The following is a 15700-nucleotide window of genomic DNA, read 5'->3' as shown; positions in this document are numbered from 1 at the left end:
CCCCCCGTTGCTTATATATTATTATCTCAGTCTCTCCTTAACCCATGGGTAGTTCGACCGCATCAGAGAGTCGCCCGGGTTTGCACACTGTTGTTACTCATGTGACTGCATCTCCTGGTCCTACTGGGTCGGCCGCTTATGACGTGGTGGATAGCAAGGTTGGGATAGTAACCAGCGCCCGACAGATTGTCGGGAAGAGGAAAGTCGTGCAGGCAATGAGCAGACCAGCGCCTGAGGGTGGTTCAGGACCCATTAGGCGGCGAGTGATGCAGCGTCACGGTCTTATGCGCTTATTAACTTTTCCTCCCTCCGATCCAAGGGATGTTTTGGTGATACCCGATGATGATGTTGAACAATCTGAGGGTATTAAGAGCGCGTCTCACCAGCCCCTTGTTTTGATGTCTGTGAGTGTTAGTGTTTATCCTCCGTCTCCAAAAAGTAGTCAAGAGCGGTTGTTTCCTGTGTTTATCCCGGGATGGAATTTGCGACCCGATTCTCATTTGTCTGTGCGCTCCGCTGCTTTAGATTTTACCCACCATGCTCTCCCTCCAGCCACCCTGGATGACATGGATTCCATGAGCAATGGCGTTTTGGCCCACAACCTTGCATACGCCACTGCGCAGGCTATGACATATTTAGCCGCCAGGTCCCGTCGTGTGCAACGGTTTGACGATTTGGAACATGTGCATTCTTCTTTGGTTGAGAGTGAAGCTAGCTTGAGGAGTAGGGTGGCGGATTTGAGTGTTATGGTTGTTCGGCTGGAGGGTGAGAACAGGTCTTTAGTTTCGGGGAAGTTGGTGTTGGAGGATGTGCGTGGTGTTTTGGAGGGTTAAGTGGAGTCTTTGACCCAGGAAAATGAAGGTTTAATGATTCAGAACGAGTGCTTGGAGCGAGACGTTGTCGATCGCAAGCGGGAGCTAGAGGTTTAGGGCGGATCGTAGTTGGCTCCTCCAGGTGGGTCTTGTACGTGTGATGGACAAACTCCTTGAGCACCCTGATTTCACTGGTGGCATTAGCTGCATTCGTCATGCTGCTTTTGTTGCTGGCGAGGAGTCGGGTTGGGCGAATTTGAAAGACCAGGTTGATGTTGGGACATACGATCCTTCGGCTAGCGACTCTCGGTCTAGTCATTCTTCAGCCTTAGATGGCGCTTTACTGGATTTCGCAACTATGGATTTCGCTGGTTTACTTGGATTAGGTTGTTTGGACGTTGATGGGGTGAGGGAATTATGTACATTTAATGATGGTGAGGAAGGTGTGGGTGAGTTGGGTGCAGGGGCGAGTGGTGATGGTGTCGGTGGGGGTGGCGGTGATGACGTTTATGAGGGTGGCGGTGATGGTGCTGGTGGGAGTGGCAGTGATGGTGCTAGTGAGGGTGGCGGTAATGGTGCTGGTGGGAGTGGCAGTGATGGTGCTGGTGGGAGTGGCGGTAGAGTTGTTTAGAGTTGTCCTTTTCAGGGTGTAAAAGATTGTTACTGATGTTTCCTTCTTTTTTTTTTTTTGTATCATGCTGTTTTTTGGTTGCCTTGTGGCCCCTAAGGCCTTTGTTGTGGTTTGAAGTCTTTATGAACAGATAATAGTTTGGCTTTGGTTGTTTTTCTATTTTCTTTATCTAATCATGCCTTATGTTAGGCTAGATTTATGTTAGACTTATATATATGTGTATGTATGATGCTCTTGGTCTTGCATGGGTTGCATCTAGGATTCACTAAGTATCCTTTACCCTGTGTTTTGCTAGCATGTGGAATGTATCTGTTGACTAATCAATAAAGGGTATTTTTATGAAGAATATTCTTTAAATTTATACACAAACTAATACAAAACGAATAACCATTACATAATTATAGTCACACATTCAATGACCATACTATAATTATATTGATTAGATATTATATCTTTTCTAACTAGATTTACTTATAGACATACATAATAATTGTAAACATAACCAAATGCAACTTACACTCATAATATTTGTTTTTTTCAAAGTCAGTTCATCATATTTTACACACATAATAAAAGGCACATAACCATAAACCACTAAAATTAACTTGGTTTCTTGCTTTTACTTAATCACTAATAAACGCCACCCTATGGTCATATAAATATTTACTATGGTCATATGTATCACCTGTTAGCTACATTGGATTTCTTGTGTCTAAATAGCACCATGATACAGAAACATGTACGATTACCTCATGTCACAAGATATCTATGTATTGTCTCTTATATAAAAAGTATCATAATGTTAATCTATAAATGTGGCTGATAGTTAAATATGGCCACAGTCTTCGAGCGTTGCTAATAATTATCACATTTGGTATAATTAAGTATGGTTAAAGTTTTGATTATTTATACAATGAACACAAACTAATTTAAATGTATCGAAAAACAGTCTCTAAGTTTGTTTTAGTGAGTTTTTAATAAAAAGTGTGATATGTTGTTTTTCTAAAAATGTGACTATATGTCATTTTTGTACTAGTCTCAAGATTCAAACACGATTTGATGAGTTACCCATCACATATTTTACATGCTTTATCAACTGAGCTATAAGAATATACAACTAGTAATATATATATATATATATATATATATATATATATATATATATATATATATATATATATATATATATTTCTTGTTCTTTACCTATTATTCTCGATACATATCACATACACATACATACATGTGGTTTCTTTGTTTTGCTCGCTCATGATCGTGCACACAAAAACACCAATCGTCTCTTTATTTTGCTCGATCATGAACCTAAATTAAATATATTTAAATAAAACCCTATTAATTATTTTTCAAATGACATATTAAATTAAAATGTGAAATCATTTTGTTTTAAATTTTAAAAAGTCCGAAATAATTTACAGAGCCTTGTGGATGATGACGTGGAGCTATGCTTACATGTTAAAGCTAGTAAAAAAAAATAATATTTGTATAATTAGACCGCAAGATATAGGTATCATGAGGTTGGTTTATGGTCAAGTGGCCACCATCTCTGGTGTCACGGCCATTGTGTTTCAGGGTACTTAGCACGAGAGGGCACACCCAATGATCTTTCTTCTATTCTTTATATTTTCTTTTCTTTTTCCTACAAACTTCTCGTGGCCTCGTGATATATATACCCTTTATTGTTGGTGTGGAAGAAGATGACAATGAGGTGGAAAGAGATGGAAGTTAAGGTGAAAGGAAACATTCTTCTATTCTTTATTTCTTCCTTTCTTTTCCTACAAACTTCTCATGGCCTTGAGATATGTATACGAGTTTTGGTGTAGAAGAAGATGATGGTGAGGTGGAAACAGATGGAAGTTAAGGTGGAAGGAAACCATGACCATTACCGTAATATACATAACATTTAGCCTTAACAGGTCACCAACAAGTTTAGTATCTTAGAATATATGTAAAAAAGCAATATGATCAAAAGGTGTTTGGCTTAGTGGTAAAGAGTGACATTCTCAAATAAAAAGTTATAAGTTCAAGTCTTATTAGGAGATATAGATGATATTTAGGAGGAGATTAGTTTATTGGTTATTAAAAAAAATGGACACATTTGAGTAAGAACTCAAAGAGTTCGTTAAGTTAGAATACCCCTACTAAAAATTATTTTAAGTTGTATCATTTTAGGGTTGTTCTCTTAAACAGATTCTTCAAGCTTAGCTTTTTTATGACGACAACAAAGTCAAAATAGTAAAAAAGCACTATAGATTTACAAATATTACATCTCACATCACTTATACAAACAAAATTTTATTAATCCTTACATTTTTAGTTATGAACTACTAATTATTTTCGAAAATAATTTCTATTAATTCAAGTTTGTTGTACGTGCTTCCATCACAAATTAAGACGAATGTGGAATATAAAAGAAAAAAAAAAAGTTCACACATTTCTAGAATATTAAAAGAGGGAGATGGTCGTCTGAATGACAAGCACAAAAATCAAAATCAAGAATGATTATATCACCTATTTTCATAAAAGTTCTATACTGGTATATGTCTCTAGCCCCCCTCCAACACACACATACACACACTCTTTATTTTAGACAAACGGATATAGAAAGGACTTGTATTTTGTCATGGGATGAGGCCCGTATCCCTATAAATGCATGTGTCACTGGACCTCCAGTTACTCAGTTCTTCACTTCCACTCTTATCAATTCATCCGTCATAACTCCAATTTTTACAGATATGGATATGCAGTACAAGGAGGAGATCAACGATGAGGTGGGTATAAGATCTGTAGGAAAAGGGAAGGTGAAGCGAAGTGATTTGTTTGTGAGATTTTTAGCATTGGTGCTAACTCTGGCGGCAGCCGTCGTTCTCGGAGTGAATAGCCAGTCAACAACCGTATCCGTAAAGATCGTCCCCTCCCTGCCGCCGGTCAACTTGCCGGTCACCGCTAAGTGGCTTTACATGTCTGCCTTTGTGTATGTATTCATTCTCTCCTAGCTTTCATGTTCATGGTTTACGCGGGTAAAGTAAAACGATTATAATTAATGATTTAAAACAAATATATTTGTATATTCAAATATTTATTAATATTAATCATATATTTGTATTCTCGTAGTTATGTATAATATGTCATTTCGTTTTTTTTTTTTTTTTTTATCATTAATTAAATTATCTAACTGAAATTTTCAACAACAGTGTACAGAATAAACTCATAATTGTAGAAATAGTGTGATTTAAAATTTGTCTGCCAGATCAATAAATATGACTAGGATGCGTGTATGAAAAAATCAATTAGAATAAAATTAAACGAAATATTCTTATTACTCTTTAAATCTTTGGCTTAAACAAGATATTATCAATATTCTTCGATCAACCTCGTATCTAAATAAATATTTAAACATATTAGTTCAAGATTTGGTGTTAGTAAATTGATTTGAAACATATATCTTTAACTTTTATTTTAATATATTTGTTTTTACATAGATCACGAGACAAGTTGATGGGACACTAAGGGTCACGACAACCATCTTAATTTTTATGTTTTCATTAAATTATTTTAATCGGCATAACTTCTATTAATAAACAGAAACATATATATATATATATATGATACATTAAATTCAAGATAGCAAAATATATATTATCTTGTTCTGGTTCATCAATTATGTTGACTTATAAGATTTCCAAATTCAATTTCCCACAAACATGACTTATGACTCCCACCCACTTTACATATTTTAATTCCATAAAAAGCAATCACACACACGCTTTTAAAATAATAATAAAAAAAAAAACATATGAAATATGATTTGACAGTTTTCTTGGCTATTGGAATGGATCTAGTTTATATTTATATCTAATAATATTAATAGCAAGATAATCAGTCCATTTAATAAGATTTTTTTGTTGGTATGGTAGGTACCTTGTGATCGCAAATGCAATAGCATGTTTTTATGCAACGATGTCTTTGGTGCTTACATTAGCAGCTAGGGGTGGAAAGAAGAACGTAACCTTGATTGTAACCATTTTAGATATAGTAATGGTGGCACTTCTCTTCTCGGCAATGGGTGCAGCGGGTGCTGTTGGTCTTATTGGCCTCAAAGGCAACTCACACCTACAATGGGGAAAAGTGTGTAATGTGTTCGATAAATTTTGTCACCAGACTGCTGCTGCAATTATCTTGTCTTTCAATGGCTCCATATGCTATCTTCTACTCGTTGTGTTAGCCACTATCAATGTCTACAAGAAGTTTTAAGGAGACCAAGTATTCAATGTTGGTTACTCGAAGTTAACGATTTATAAATCATTTTGTCTTGTTTGTTTTTCCAATATTGATGTATGTCGATCTAATATGTTACGAGTGTAGTAGTTGATACGTTTTGATTAATACAATTTTCATTTATTTTACATGTGTTATTATTTGAGTAAATTACACTAATGGTCCTTGTGGTTTGGAGTAAATTGCGCGTTTTGTCCCTAACTTATTTTTTTAAGTATAATGGTCCCTATTATATATTTTTGTTGCACGTTGGATCCCTACCAGACGTAAAAAGACAATTTTGCCCTTAATGATATATTTTCATTTTCTTAATTCTTTTTTTTTTTTTTTATTTCAACAACTATTAAGTAAAATAAATTATTAATAGTTGTTTGAAAAACCCACCCCACCTTAAACTTCTTTCCTTCTCCCAAATTGACAAAACTACCCAGTTTCCTAGCTCCATCTCCGGTCACCGTCTTCACCCGCTCCGGTCACCATCTTCAACCACATATCCGATCTACCATAAACTCAACACAAACTACCTAATATTCAACCATAAATCTGAAATACATCTAAAATTGAACATGCAATACAAATCCAAAACAAAAATCCAATATAAAACTCAAATTCAAATCCAAAATCGAACATGGAATTTAAATTGAACCTGCTACTCAAATCCAAATCCAAAATCAAATTCGTAGCTCAAACTCAAATCAAAACACCCAAATCCCTCTACCGAAAAACACAGATATAATCCAAATGTGAAAATCCCAAATAAAGTCCCATATGAAAATCGATTAAATAAAGACAAACCTAGGCAAATCAATATACAAACAAACGAGCATCTATCTACAAGTCGATCCTAACCTCCATAGCTAGTAAACAATTACAGATCGAACGAACCTTCAAGTGGTCAATCTTGCAGGTCATCAAATCAAACAAGCTTTAAGTAGTGTTTTGGTGTTTGGATCGGTGGTCGGATTCGTGTTAATTAATTCTAGTGGCCGTCCAAATTACTTAGATTGTTCGTATGTAATAGAGAAGGAAGAGAGTAGAGTGGTAGGTGAGCTGACTATAGTTTTTTCTGGCAAGGTAGAGGATGACAGGACCAAAAGTTGGCTTCACCAAAGGTGAGAGTTGGATATGAGTGTTCAGAAAGCCCATCTCTAAGAAATCATTTTTTGGATTAGGGTAATATGTTTTTAAAAGACAACATGTTGCTAAGCTTTCTTACCGAAGGGGTGGCATAGGTGGCATCCATTGATGTTGGAGAAAGAACGTGACGATAGGTTGAAAGGGGAGGGAAGAGATTAACTAGAGGTGGAAGGTTTGTGTGTAGGATCTATCTGTTTAAAGAAGTAATTTCAATGGAGATGGCAAAAAGGCCGACGGCAACGAGGATATGAGGAAGAGAGCCCGTCAAGATCATTAATAAAGGGTATCGATTATCTTTTAGGATGAGTGGTGGACTAATTTATTAAATAATCTTTTAATAAATAAACAATTAAATAATTAAAAAAAAGAGTAAAATATATCATTAAGGGCAAAATAGACTTTTTATGTTGGATAGGTACCAAACGTGCAACAAAAATATAAAATAAGAACCATCCGGGTTAAAAAAAAAAAAAAAAAAAAAGTTAAAGACCAAACGTGAAAGTTACCCAAAACCATAGGGACCATTCGTATAATTTACTCATTATTTTTTGTGTGATTTTCAACTACAACAGTTATATAACTTGGTATCTCCATCGATTTTGGTTTTTTGGGTTTGTGATTTTGGTGTTTTTTTAACAAAAACAAAAATTTGGATCTTACTTTGTCACACAATACCAAAATTCATATTTGGATTCTTTGTTTAGATTTGGTTACAAAATGTATTACGTTAAAGTGAATTGCAAGAGGTTGGTTCGAATCAAGACATTTCTCATTTATTGATAAATTACAAAATAGATCAAGTTGGGGAAAACATTATTAGAATTGGAACGGTCAAATGAGGCGTCCTTAAAACAAAAAGAGAGTTAAATTTGGGTGTTTGATTGAGAGGTCTAGTTTCTTTGAAGAGATCGTAAACTTAATAACTCTGACTATATAACTAATTGACTTTCTATCAGCGATATGGATTGCTGGTCCATCTTCCATTAAAGAGGAGACTTTCTCTTTTTTCTCAAAAACAAATTCTCCGATCCAACAATTTGAGACCGAGTCTTACATACTATAACGGATTCAACTCGTTGTCGACCACTTACATTTTTTTTTTCTTCATACTACATTCTTTCCTGAAGAAATTAAAAAGTTGTTTGGAATTACTTAAATGAAAAGGTGTCCAAACCAAACCAAGTTACTTTCAAATTTATAAAAACTTATTGGTGCATCTTGGAATCTAATTTTGTGAGGAATTATACTATTCCCGTACTATTAACAAAGGTTGTAACTCCTAAAAAAAACAAAGGTTGTAACTCCTCTTTTATCACACTTATTCCATAAAGAAATGACCATCTATCTCGCTAGGATTACTTCTCGACCAACCTTATAGGATGTATAAGGTTGAAAAATCAATTTCAATAATGATCTCCAATGTACTTTCAAATAGACTAGACATGGTGATTAACTCAACCGGGGTTCGAAACATGTTTATAATCCTTTATCTTTAAAGAGTTGTACTATGGGCCGGAAAAGCAAAGAAGAAAACCAATCGGCCGACTATAACTCCGTCTACCAAGTTTTATTTATTTATTTATTATTTATTTTTAATCAGCGACATGACATTAGAAAAAAAAACAACTCTAGCAGGACACTAGAGCAAGAAAAAGTTGAAAATTACGCGTTGACTAGGTTTTTTAACTAGTTAACTCAAGAAAGAAGAATTTTTTGATTCCTACTCTTACTCCAAATAAAAGAAAACTCTCTAATAGAATTAAAGATAAACTCCTTACGATATTTGTTTCCCACGAAAGCTTTATCATTTCTAAAACTCTATAAAACCCAACAAATTGGATTAACGTCTCCCAACCTTTAAGCACCACTTCATGAAAACCCTCCGTAGATTATCATCATTAACAACAACAACAATAATAATAACACAGAAGTTTAATAAGAGTGGAGTAAAGAGGAAGTAAGATATATAAGACAATGGACTCCTCTAAGGTAAAGAAACTACTTCCATTGATAACATTGATAACCTCCGACATAAGAAAAACACGAATCCGGTGATCTTCTTTATATAAAATGTCATACTATCATGGACAATACACAATGGTTATTAACTAAAGAACAAAAATAACGAATGATAAAATTAAAAGTAAAAAAAAGACACGAGTAAACATATACATAGTGTACAAAAAACACAACAATGAAAACAAATATTAAAAATAACTCCCCCTGCTACATCAATCATTTCTCCTAATACATTCCAACAATAAAGTTTAGAGGTGATAATTGCCATTCATTTATATAAAATAGATTAAATCCTAAATGTTATAATATTTTATGACAAATGTATGCAGTTTACTACGTCCTTAAATTTCAAAATGAAACAAGTCAAATGTGTTGAATACGTGAAAGCTCGTTTACTATGTGATTCCCAACAAATTTAGGTTTTACGTTAATTGTTTATCTAACGCATTATTTTAGGCCTAAAACCTAGGACATTACAAGAAGGGTCAAGAATTATGTTAAAGTATAGAAATGAAACATAGAAAATTGAATATAGATTTTGTAGAAATTGGAATAGTGGTAGTTGAATATTACGCATATACCAATTGACAATTGTGAATTGAGTAATCGATATTGTTAAAGTTAAAGGAGAGAGAAAGTAGAAGAGGTCGAGGGAGCAGATCAGCTCTCCCTGTCACTCTGCAAATCCACCAAACCCTTGAAGAAAGTCGTCCGTAAGTTAACAATCTGTCTTTTGCTCCCAAAATTGACAACTTTTGTGACCTAGATTAGATTGGATTAGATGGATCTTCTTCAATAGCACCCCATTCTTAATTGTTAAAAGCTAACAAAACAGCAATTAAAGCTACTACAGTTCCATCAACTTTTTGTTTTTCCTCATATTTGACCGCCATAAATTGTGGGCTTTATACCTCTAAATCATTGCTGCCCTTGCTTTGTTGGGCAAACAAGAAAGAAAAAAGAAAAGGAAAAAAAGAAATCTAGGGTTCATCTCTTCAACCACCGCATCTTAATCAAAACCCATTATTCCAGTTCATTCATTGCTGTTGGAATATGCTCTCCGCCATAATTATTCAGGTGTGTATGAAGGGAATTGACTCGGAATGAGGGTTAGGGTTTTTAATGTGCCGAAGAATGGGGTGTGTATTTGCGAAAGAGATTTCGTCTTCCGGACCTGCAAGCTCTGAGATCGTTGCGGACAAGAGGCGAAACAGAGACACCGGCTTACATATTCATTCCGGTAGAGCAGAAGTAGCCGCAAATCCCGACGCCGCCACTGCCGGTGGCGGGGAGGCTCAAAATGGGGTGGATCAAAAAGACGGCGCTACGAAACCAAGAGGTGAGAGAAGACGCTCAAAGCCTAATCCCAGACTGAGTAACCCACCGAAGAACATCCATGGTGAACAAGTCGCCGCCGGCTGGCCAGCTTGGCTATCTGCAGTCGCCGGAGAAGCTATCAACGGCTGGACACCCCGGAGAGCTGATACCTTTGAGAAAATCGACAAGGCAAGTAACCATGAACACCCTCCAATCAGTTTTCTTTGAATCTTTTTTACAAAATCCATGGTTTTGATCGGTTTTTCTTTGATATTATGATTTAGATTGGACAAGGTACATACAGTAATGTCTACAAAGCCAAGGACACAATGACAGGAAAAATCGTTGCATTGAAGAAGGTTAGATTCGACAATTTGGAACCTGAAAGTGTGAAATTCATGGCGCGTGAGATTTTGATACTACGCAGACTAGATCATCCAAATGTTGTGAAATTAGAAGGATTAGTGACATCAAGAATGTCATGTAGTTTATACCTTGTTTTTGAGTACATGGAGCATGATTTAGCTGGACTTGCAGCAAGTCCCACAATCAAATTCACAGAACCCCAGGTTAGATTCTTTCTAATCATTGTATTACTCTCCTCACAAAAATTGGATTCACAGAATTGCATTTATGGATGTTGTAGGTGAAGTGTTACATGAATCAGTTATTATCTGGGCTTGAACATTGTCACAATCGCCATGTGTTACATCGGGATATTAAAGGGTCGAATCTTCTTCTTGATAATGGTGGAGTTTTAAAGATTGCTGATTTTGGTTTGGCTTCCTTTTTTGATCCTAATCACAAGCAACCAATGACAAGTCGGGTGGTTACATTGTGGTATAGACCACCTGAGCTTCTTCTTGGAGCTACTGATTATGGTGTGGGTATTGATCTATGGAGTGCAGGCTGCATTTTAGCAGAGTTATTAGCTGGGAAACCTATCATGCCTGGTCGAACAGAGGTAATTAATTAATTATAAGATAATTTTTTTTATTTATTTTGAGTTTGTGGGATGTGAAATGACTGTTTGATCCTTTGTAAATAGGTGGAGCAGCTTCATAAGATTTTTAAGCTATGTGGTTCTCCTTCTGATGAATATTGGAAAAAATCTAAGCTTCCACATGCAACGATATTTAAGCCACAACAATCGTATAGAAGATGCATTGCAGAGACATTTAAAGAATTTCCCGCATCTTCTTTACCTTTAATTGATACCCTTCTTTCTATTGATCCAGCTCAGCGTCTAACTGCAACGGATGCTTTGGGAAGTGAAGTGAGTGTTTCATGTTTATATCAAAATTTCCTGTTATCCGTCGTGCGTTCTTAATGTTGATTTTTCGTTATTTATTGTTTTTTTAGTTCTTTACAACAAAACCTTACGCTTGTGATCCTTCAAGCCTTCCAAAATATCCACCAAGCAAAGAGATGGATGCTAAATTACGCGATGAAGAAGCTAGAAGGTGTGTGTTTGTGTTGGGAAATTTCCACCAAGTCAAATTAAAGAAACCGTATTATGAGAGTATTCTATGAAATTGTTTTTTTTTTTTTTTTTAATTTTTTTTGTAGATTGAGAGCTGCTGGTAAATCAAATGCTGATGGTGTGAAGAAGACACGCACACGTGAAAGACCTGCAAGGGCAATTCCTGCACCTGAAGCAAATGCTGAGATGCAAATGAATCTTGACGTATGAAATTAGTTTTTTTTTTTTTATTATTTTTTTTAATAGATTTGTTTGTTTTAACATGATTTGATTTGGTTGGCAGAGACGACGGTTGATCACACATGCAAATGCGAAGAGCAAGAGTGAGAAGTTTCCGCCACCTCATCAAGATGGGACACTCGGGTATCCGTTGGGATCCTCACATCACATGCATATGGATCCAGCTTTTGACCCTCCAGACGTGCCATTCAGTTCTAATTTTTCATATGGGAAAGCTCCTATTCAGACATGGTCTGGACCATTGGTTGATTCATCAAGAAAGAATACATCAAAATCATCCAAGAACAAGAGCAAGGAAAAGTGATATTTGGAATCTGGAAACCGAAAAAAAAAAGGTAAAGGATTTTGTTGTTATTTTATATTGTTGTTGCATTGTTTTTTTTTTTTTTTTTTGGAATGGTGAGAAGAAGCTCGTTCCTTAGTCTCGAAAGCATTGTAAATGATACTCTCAAGTCGGCCTACTTTTAAAATAAACATTATTATTCAAAACTCTTTTTCTTTTTTGGTGTCAACATCTGCCGATACCAATACCTCGATTTCTTGCTTTGTTTATGTGCATGTTTATTTTTTATTCTTAATTCTAATTTTAGTTCGATTCAGTAGGTTTTGAAGGTTTATGTATAATTGGGAATAAATAATTTTTGCATACACTATTTGATACATGATATAGACCAAGGTCATCAATTGTTATCCATTTATCAATTTTGGTATGGGTCTATAAATAGTTATATTGTTTTTTTCTTTGTAAAAAAGAAAAAGCTATGCTGTTGGTTTTTCCGAGACTATTTGGGTGGTCAACAAAGACCAGCTATTCCTTTAATTTGTCCACATGTAGGCCCAATGTATGCTAAAAATGTATTAATGTTTAATTATGTTTTATTGGGTTGAATAAACATATTATCAAGCTCAAAAACTATTGAATTCCACATAATAATATGTACATCAAAATCTGGAAAGACCTAAGGGCTACAAAACTATCCAATTCTTAACATATTCTTGAAATTTGCAAGTCTTCTATATATGAAGTCCACTTGCAAAATTAGTTCTCTAACGTCCGATGTCTTATTAAATACATTGTGATGGAATTAATTTCTTTTTTTAATGTATATTATATAAAAGCCTCTGGTGGACCAAACTATTCGAAAGATGAGTTAATGACATGGATATCATTTTGTTGTTTTGTTATTCTTTTGAGTCTTCGACCATATTTCTACAGAAAACTTACATATTGATCTCAATTTATTGGTTTCTTATATTTCCTCCCTTTTGCAATTAGAGTTGGTGTTTATGCAAAAAGATGAAATCAGTTTGCTATATTCCATCTGTTAATTGTTACGGAATTGAAGTTAGGGTTTATATCATCATAAGTCATAACTATGTTCTAATACTCATGTTGATAATTGGTTGTTGCTGAAATTTGTTCAAACTGTTTGGTGATTTGAAGAGAAACAAAAAGTGAAACAAAAAGTGATCATTAAGGGGTCGTTTGATAGTTGCTGACTGAGAAAGTGCTGATTGAGAAAGATCTGTCTGAGTAATAAGTTCTGACTGAGTAAGAAACTATACTGTTTGATTATACATCTGAGTAAATGTACTGATTGATGCAAAATGATCATTTTACCCTGATGTTCTTTATAATAATAATAATAATAATAATAATAATAATAATAATAATAATAACAACAACAACAATAATAATAAGAATAATAATAATAACAATAATAATAATAATAATAATAATAATAATGTATACAAAAACTTCCAGCATAATAGACATTAAATATATTATTTTAGAGATTAAAACACAAAAAACCCTTTAGCTTGTTGGTAAACATCATTATATGTATAAGGGGGACCCGAGTTCAATTCTTGTAACCTCCCATTTCACTTGTTTTTATCCAAGGCCAAGGGTATTATTATAAAATTTTGTTGATCGAGTCAGCCAAAAACGTCTGACTTGACTCGGTGAGACGCATATCAAACGGGGCCAAAGTCACAAATTCAAAGAGTTTATTCAGGGCAAAAAATAGAAAGATTTTTTGTATGCAAACACTTTATCCAAGAGTTTTTGACTATATAGGTGTTTTTAAAAAATTTATTTATCCAATGGGTATACTTTTAAACTTATTTATCATCGGTCCTATTTTAGACACATCAATCTACAACACCAGTCTATATTATTAGGTTTACTTTTTAGGTTAATGATGGTAATTATTATCATATAAATATTTTTTTGACTTTACTTTTTAAATCATAATCACAATCTAATTATAATTTGACCAACTTTTATTATTAGTTCATTATTACCTAATCATAAATTATTATTATTTAATAATTACATTTTTATTATTAATTTTATTAATATTAATAATTTTATATTTATTTTTTATTAAGATAAAAAAAACAAGAATAATATAGTTTTCATAATAAAATAACATAAATAATATTATAAAAAATTAAAATTCCAAATAAATTTTCATTAACCAAATATCATTGATATTATAAATAATATTATAAGAAAAATAAAATACAAATAAATCTTCATCATTTTTTTTAATTTTAAATATTACTAACAAAAATTCGAGACACAAATAAACAATAACTAATCATCTACAATCACAAAAGATCTTTCTGTATGTTTGAGTCATTTATGAAATTCTAGACACGACTTATACATAGTTTGTCATTGGGTTGCGGACGGGTCTTTATGGCGGATCCATAATGCTGAAATAGGGGCATCAGGTACTCTCCTTCTAACTATACCATCACATAGTGATTAGTGTATACAAGTGTAATGTAAGGACACGATGATTTTGCAACTCGGGACCTCTCCATAGAGGGAAAAAGGTCACAGAGCCTACCATGGTAAAAAAAAAATTAGACGATCACCAAACCTATTGGCTATCAAGATACTTGTCTTAGGCATAAGCATATAGTGTTCTGGTGGTGATGTCCTATCTGTCGTGAAGAAATATAATGAATCAAGTACTCCATCGCATCCAATGAAAACTCTAGAATAGTCTTCATATGAAGTCAATAACTCGTCATATAATTGTGGACGAATGAAAAGCCACTCATTTTATCATACTTAGACAAACCGTTATCGATCGAAAACCACAATATCCATCACTCATTACATTTTGTATACATGTGACGTACAGATGAAATATTGATGGAATTTCCTTCAACAAAGAACTATGTTCCATCGGTGCTTCCTCTTTCAAGTCAAACTGGCACGACCATCGACCTGTTGGTTCCTTATTCAAGTCAAACTGGTACGAACATTGTCCTATTGGTTCCTCATTCATGCCCATGAAGAATGAACTATGCGTAGTTGGTTCATAGTTCAAGTCAAAGAATGATGAATTATGCCTAGTGAGTTCATCGTTCAAGTCGAAGAATGATGAACTATGGCTAGTTGGTTCATCGTTCAAGTCGAAGAATGATGAACTATGGCTAGTTGGTTCAACGTTCAAGTCGAAGAATGATGAACTATGCCTAGGTGGTTCCTGATTCAAGTCTGAACAACTGTATCGATGAGGAGCTTGACTTTGATGGTGACCACACTTCACTTTTGGGCGTCCACGGTTATTTTTCTTAACCGAATGTTCATTGATCATTATTTTTTTGAAGGATCGATTATCTCTTCCATCTTTCCTATATAACCGTATTTGACATGATCTGGTTGATTGTTGAATTTTTCCTTCCACCTTTGCATATGATCATCAACATTAAGATTTCCATAATCCACAGATACACAAGGCTTAA

General features: G+C 34.3%; 2 protein-coding genes across 3 annotated transcripts; both read left to right on the top strand.

Annotated features, from left to right (window-relative positions):
- Nucleotides 1-3922: 3922 nt before the first annotated feature.
- Nucleotides 3923-5864, top strand: LOC145033461 (CASP-like protein 1E2). Of its 2 annotated transcripts, XM_078982067.1 has the most exons (3): nucleotides 3923-3994; nucleotides 4192-4432; nucleotides 5376-5864. In XM_078982067.1, the coding sequence occupies exons 2-3, from the start codon at nucleotides 4194-4196 to the stop codon at nucleotides 5710-5712; spliced, it is 576 nt and encodes a 191-aa protein (XP_078838193.1). In that variant the 5' UTR covers nucleotides 3923-3994; nucleotides 4192-4193; the 3' UTR covers nucleotides 5713-5864. The 2 variants fall into 2 exon arrangements, with proteins under 2 accessions (XP_078838193.1, XP_078838192.1); XM_078982066.1 differs by lacking the exon at nucleotides 3923-3994 and having other exon boundaries at nucleotides 4002-4432.
- A 3625-nt stretch (nucleotides 5865-9489) lies between these two features.
- Nucleotides 9490-12421, top strand: LOC145034766 (putative serine/threonine-protein kinase At1g54610). Its single transcript, XM_078983269.1, has 7 exons — nucleotides 9490-10398; nucleotides 10494-10778; nucleotides 10856-11173; nucleotides 11258-11485; nucleotides 11572-11672; nucleotides 11779-11896; nucleotides 11976-12421. Exons 1-7 carry the CDS (start codon nucleotides 10015-10017, stop codon nucleotides 12234-12236), a joined length of 1695 nt encoding a protein of 564 aa, XP_078839395.1. The 5' UTR covers nucleotides 9490-10014; the 3' UTR covers nucleotides 12237-12421.
- The last annotated feature ends 3279 nt before the right edge of the window (nucleotides 12422-15700 follow it).

Source organism: Lactuca saligna, chromosome 3 (assembly GCF_052625555.1).
Source record: "Lactuca saligna cultivar CGN05327 chromosome 3, ASM5262555v1, whole genome shotgun sequence".
Taxonomy (NCBI): domain Eukaryota; kingdom Viridiplantae; phylum Streptophyta; class Magnoliopsida; order Asterales; family Asteraceae; genus Lactuca; species Lactuca saligna.
The sequence above is the reverse complement of the archived record's forward strand: the minus strand, read 5'-3'. Positions and strand labels throughout refer to the sequence as shown.

What these genes read in the sequence shown, in the direction of transcription:
- LOC145034766 (XM_078983269.1), top strand. Translation starts at nt 10,015, where the DNA reads ATGTGCCGAAGAATGGGGTGTGTATTTGCGAAAGAGATTTCGTCTTCC. An exon ending in TCATGCCTGGTCGAACAGAG is followed by an intron (nt 11,174 to 11,257) that starts GTAATTAATTAA and finishes CTTTGTAAATAG; the next exon opens with GTGGAGCAGCTTCATAAGAT. An exon ending in CGGATGCTTTGGGAAGTGAA is followed by an intron (nt 11,486 to 11,571) that starts GTGAGTGTTTCA and finishes TTGTTTTTTTAG; the next exon opens with TTCTTTACAACAAAACCTTA.
- LOC145033461 (XM_078982067.1), top strand. Translation starts at nt 4,194, where the DNA reads ATGGATATGCAGTACAAGGAGGAGATCAACGATGAGGTGGGTATAAGA. An exon ending in CTTTACATGTCTGCCTTTGT is followed by an intron (nt 4,433 to 5,375) that starts GTATGTATTCAT and finishes TTGGTATGGTAG; the next exon opens with GTACCTTGTGATCGCAAATG.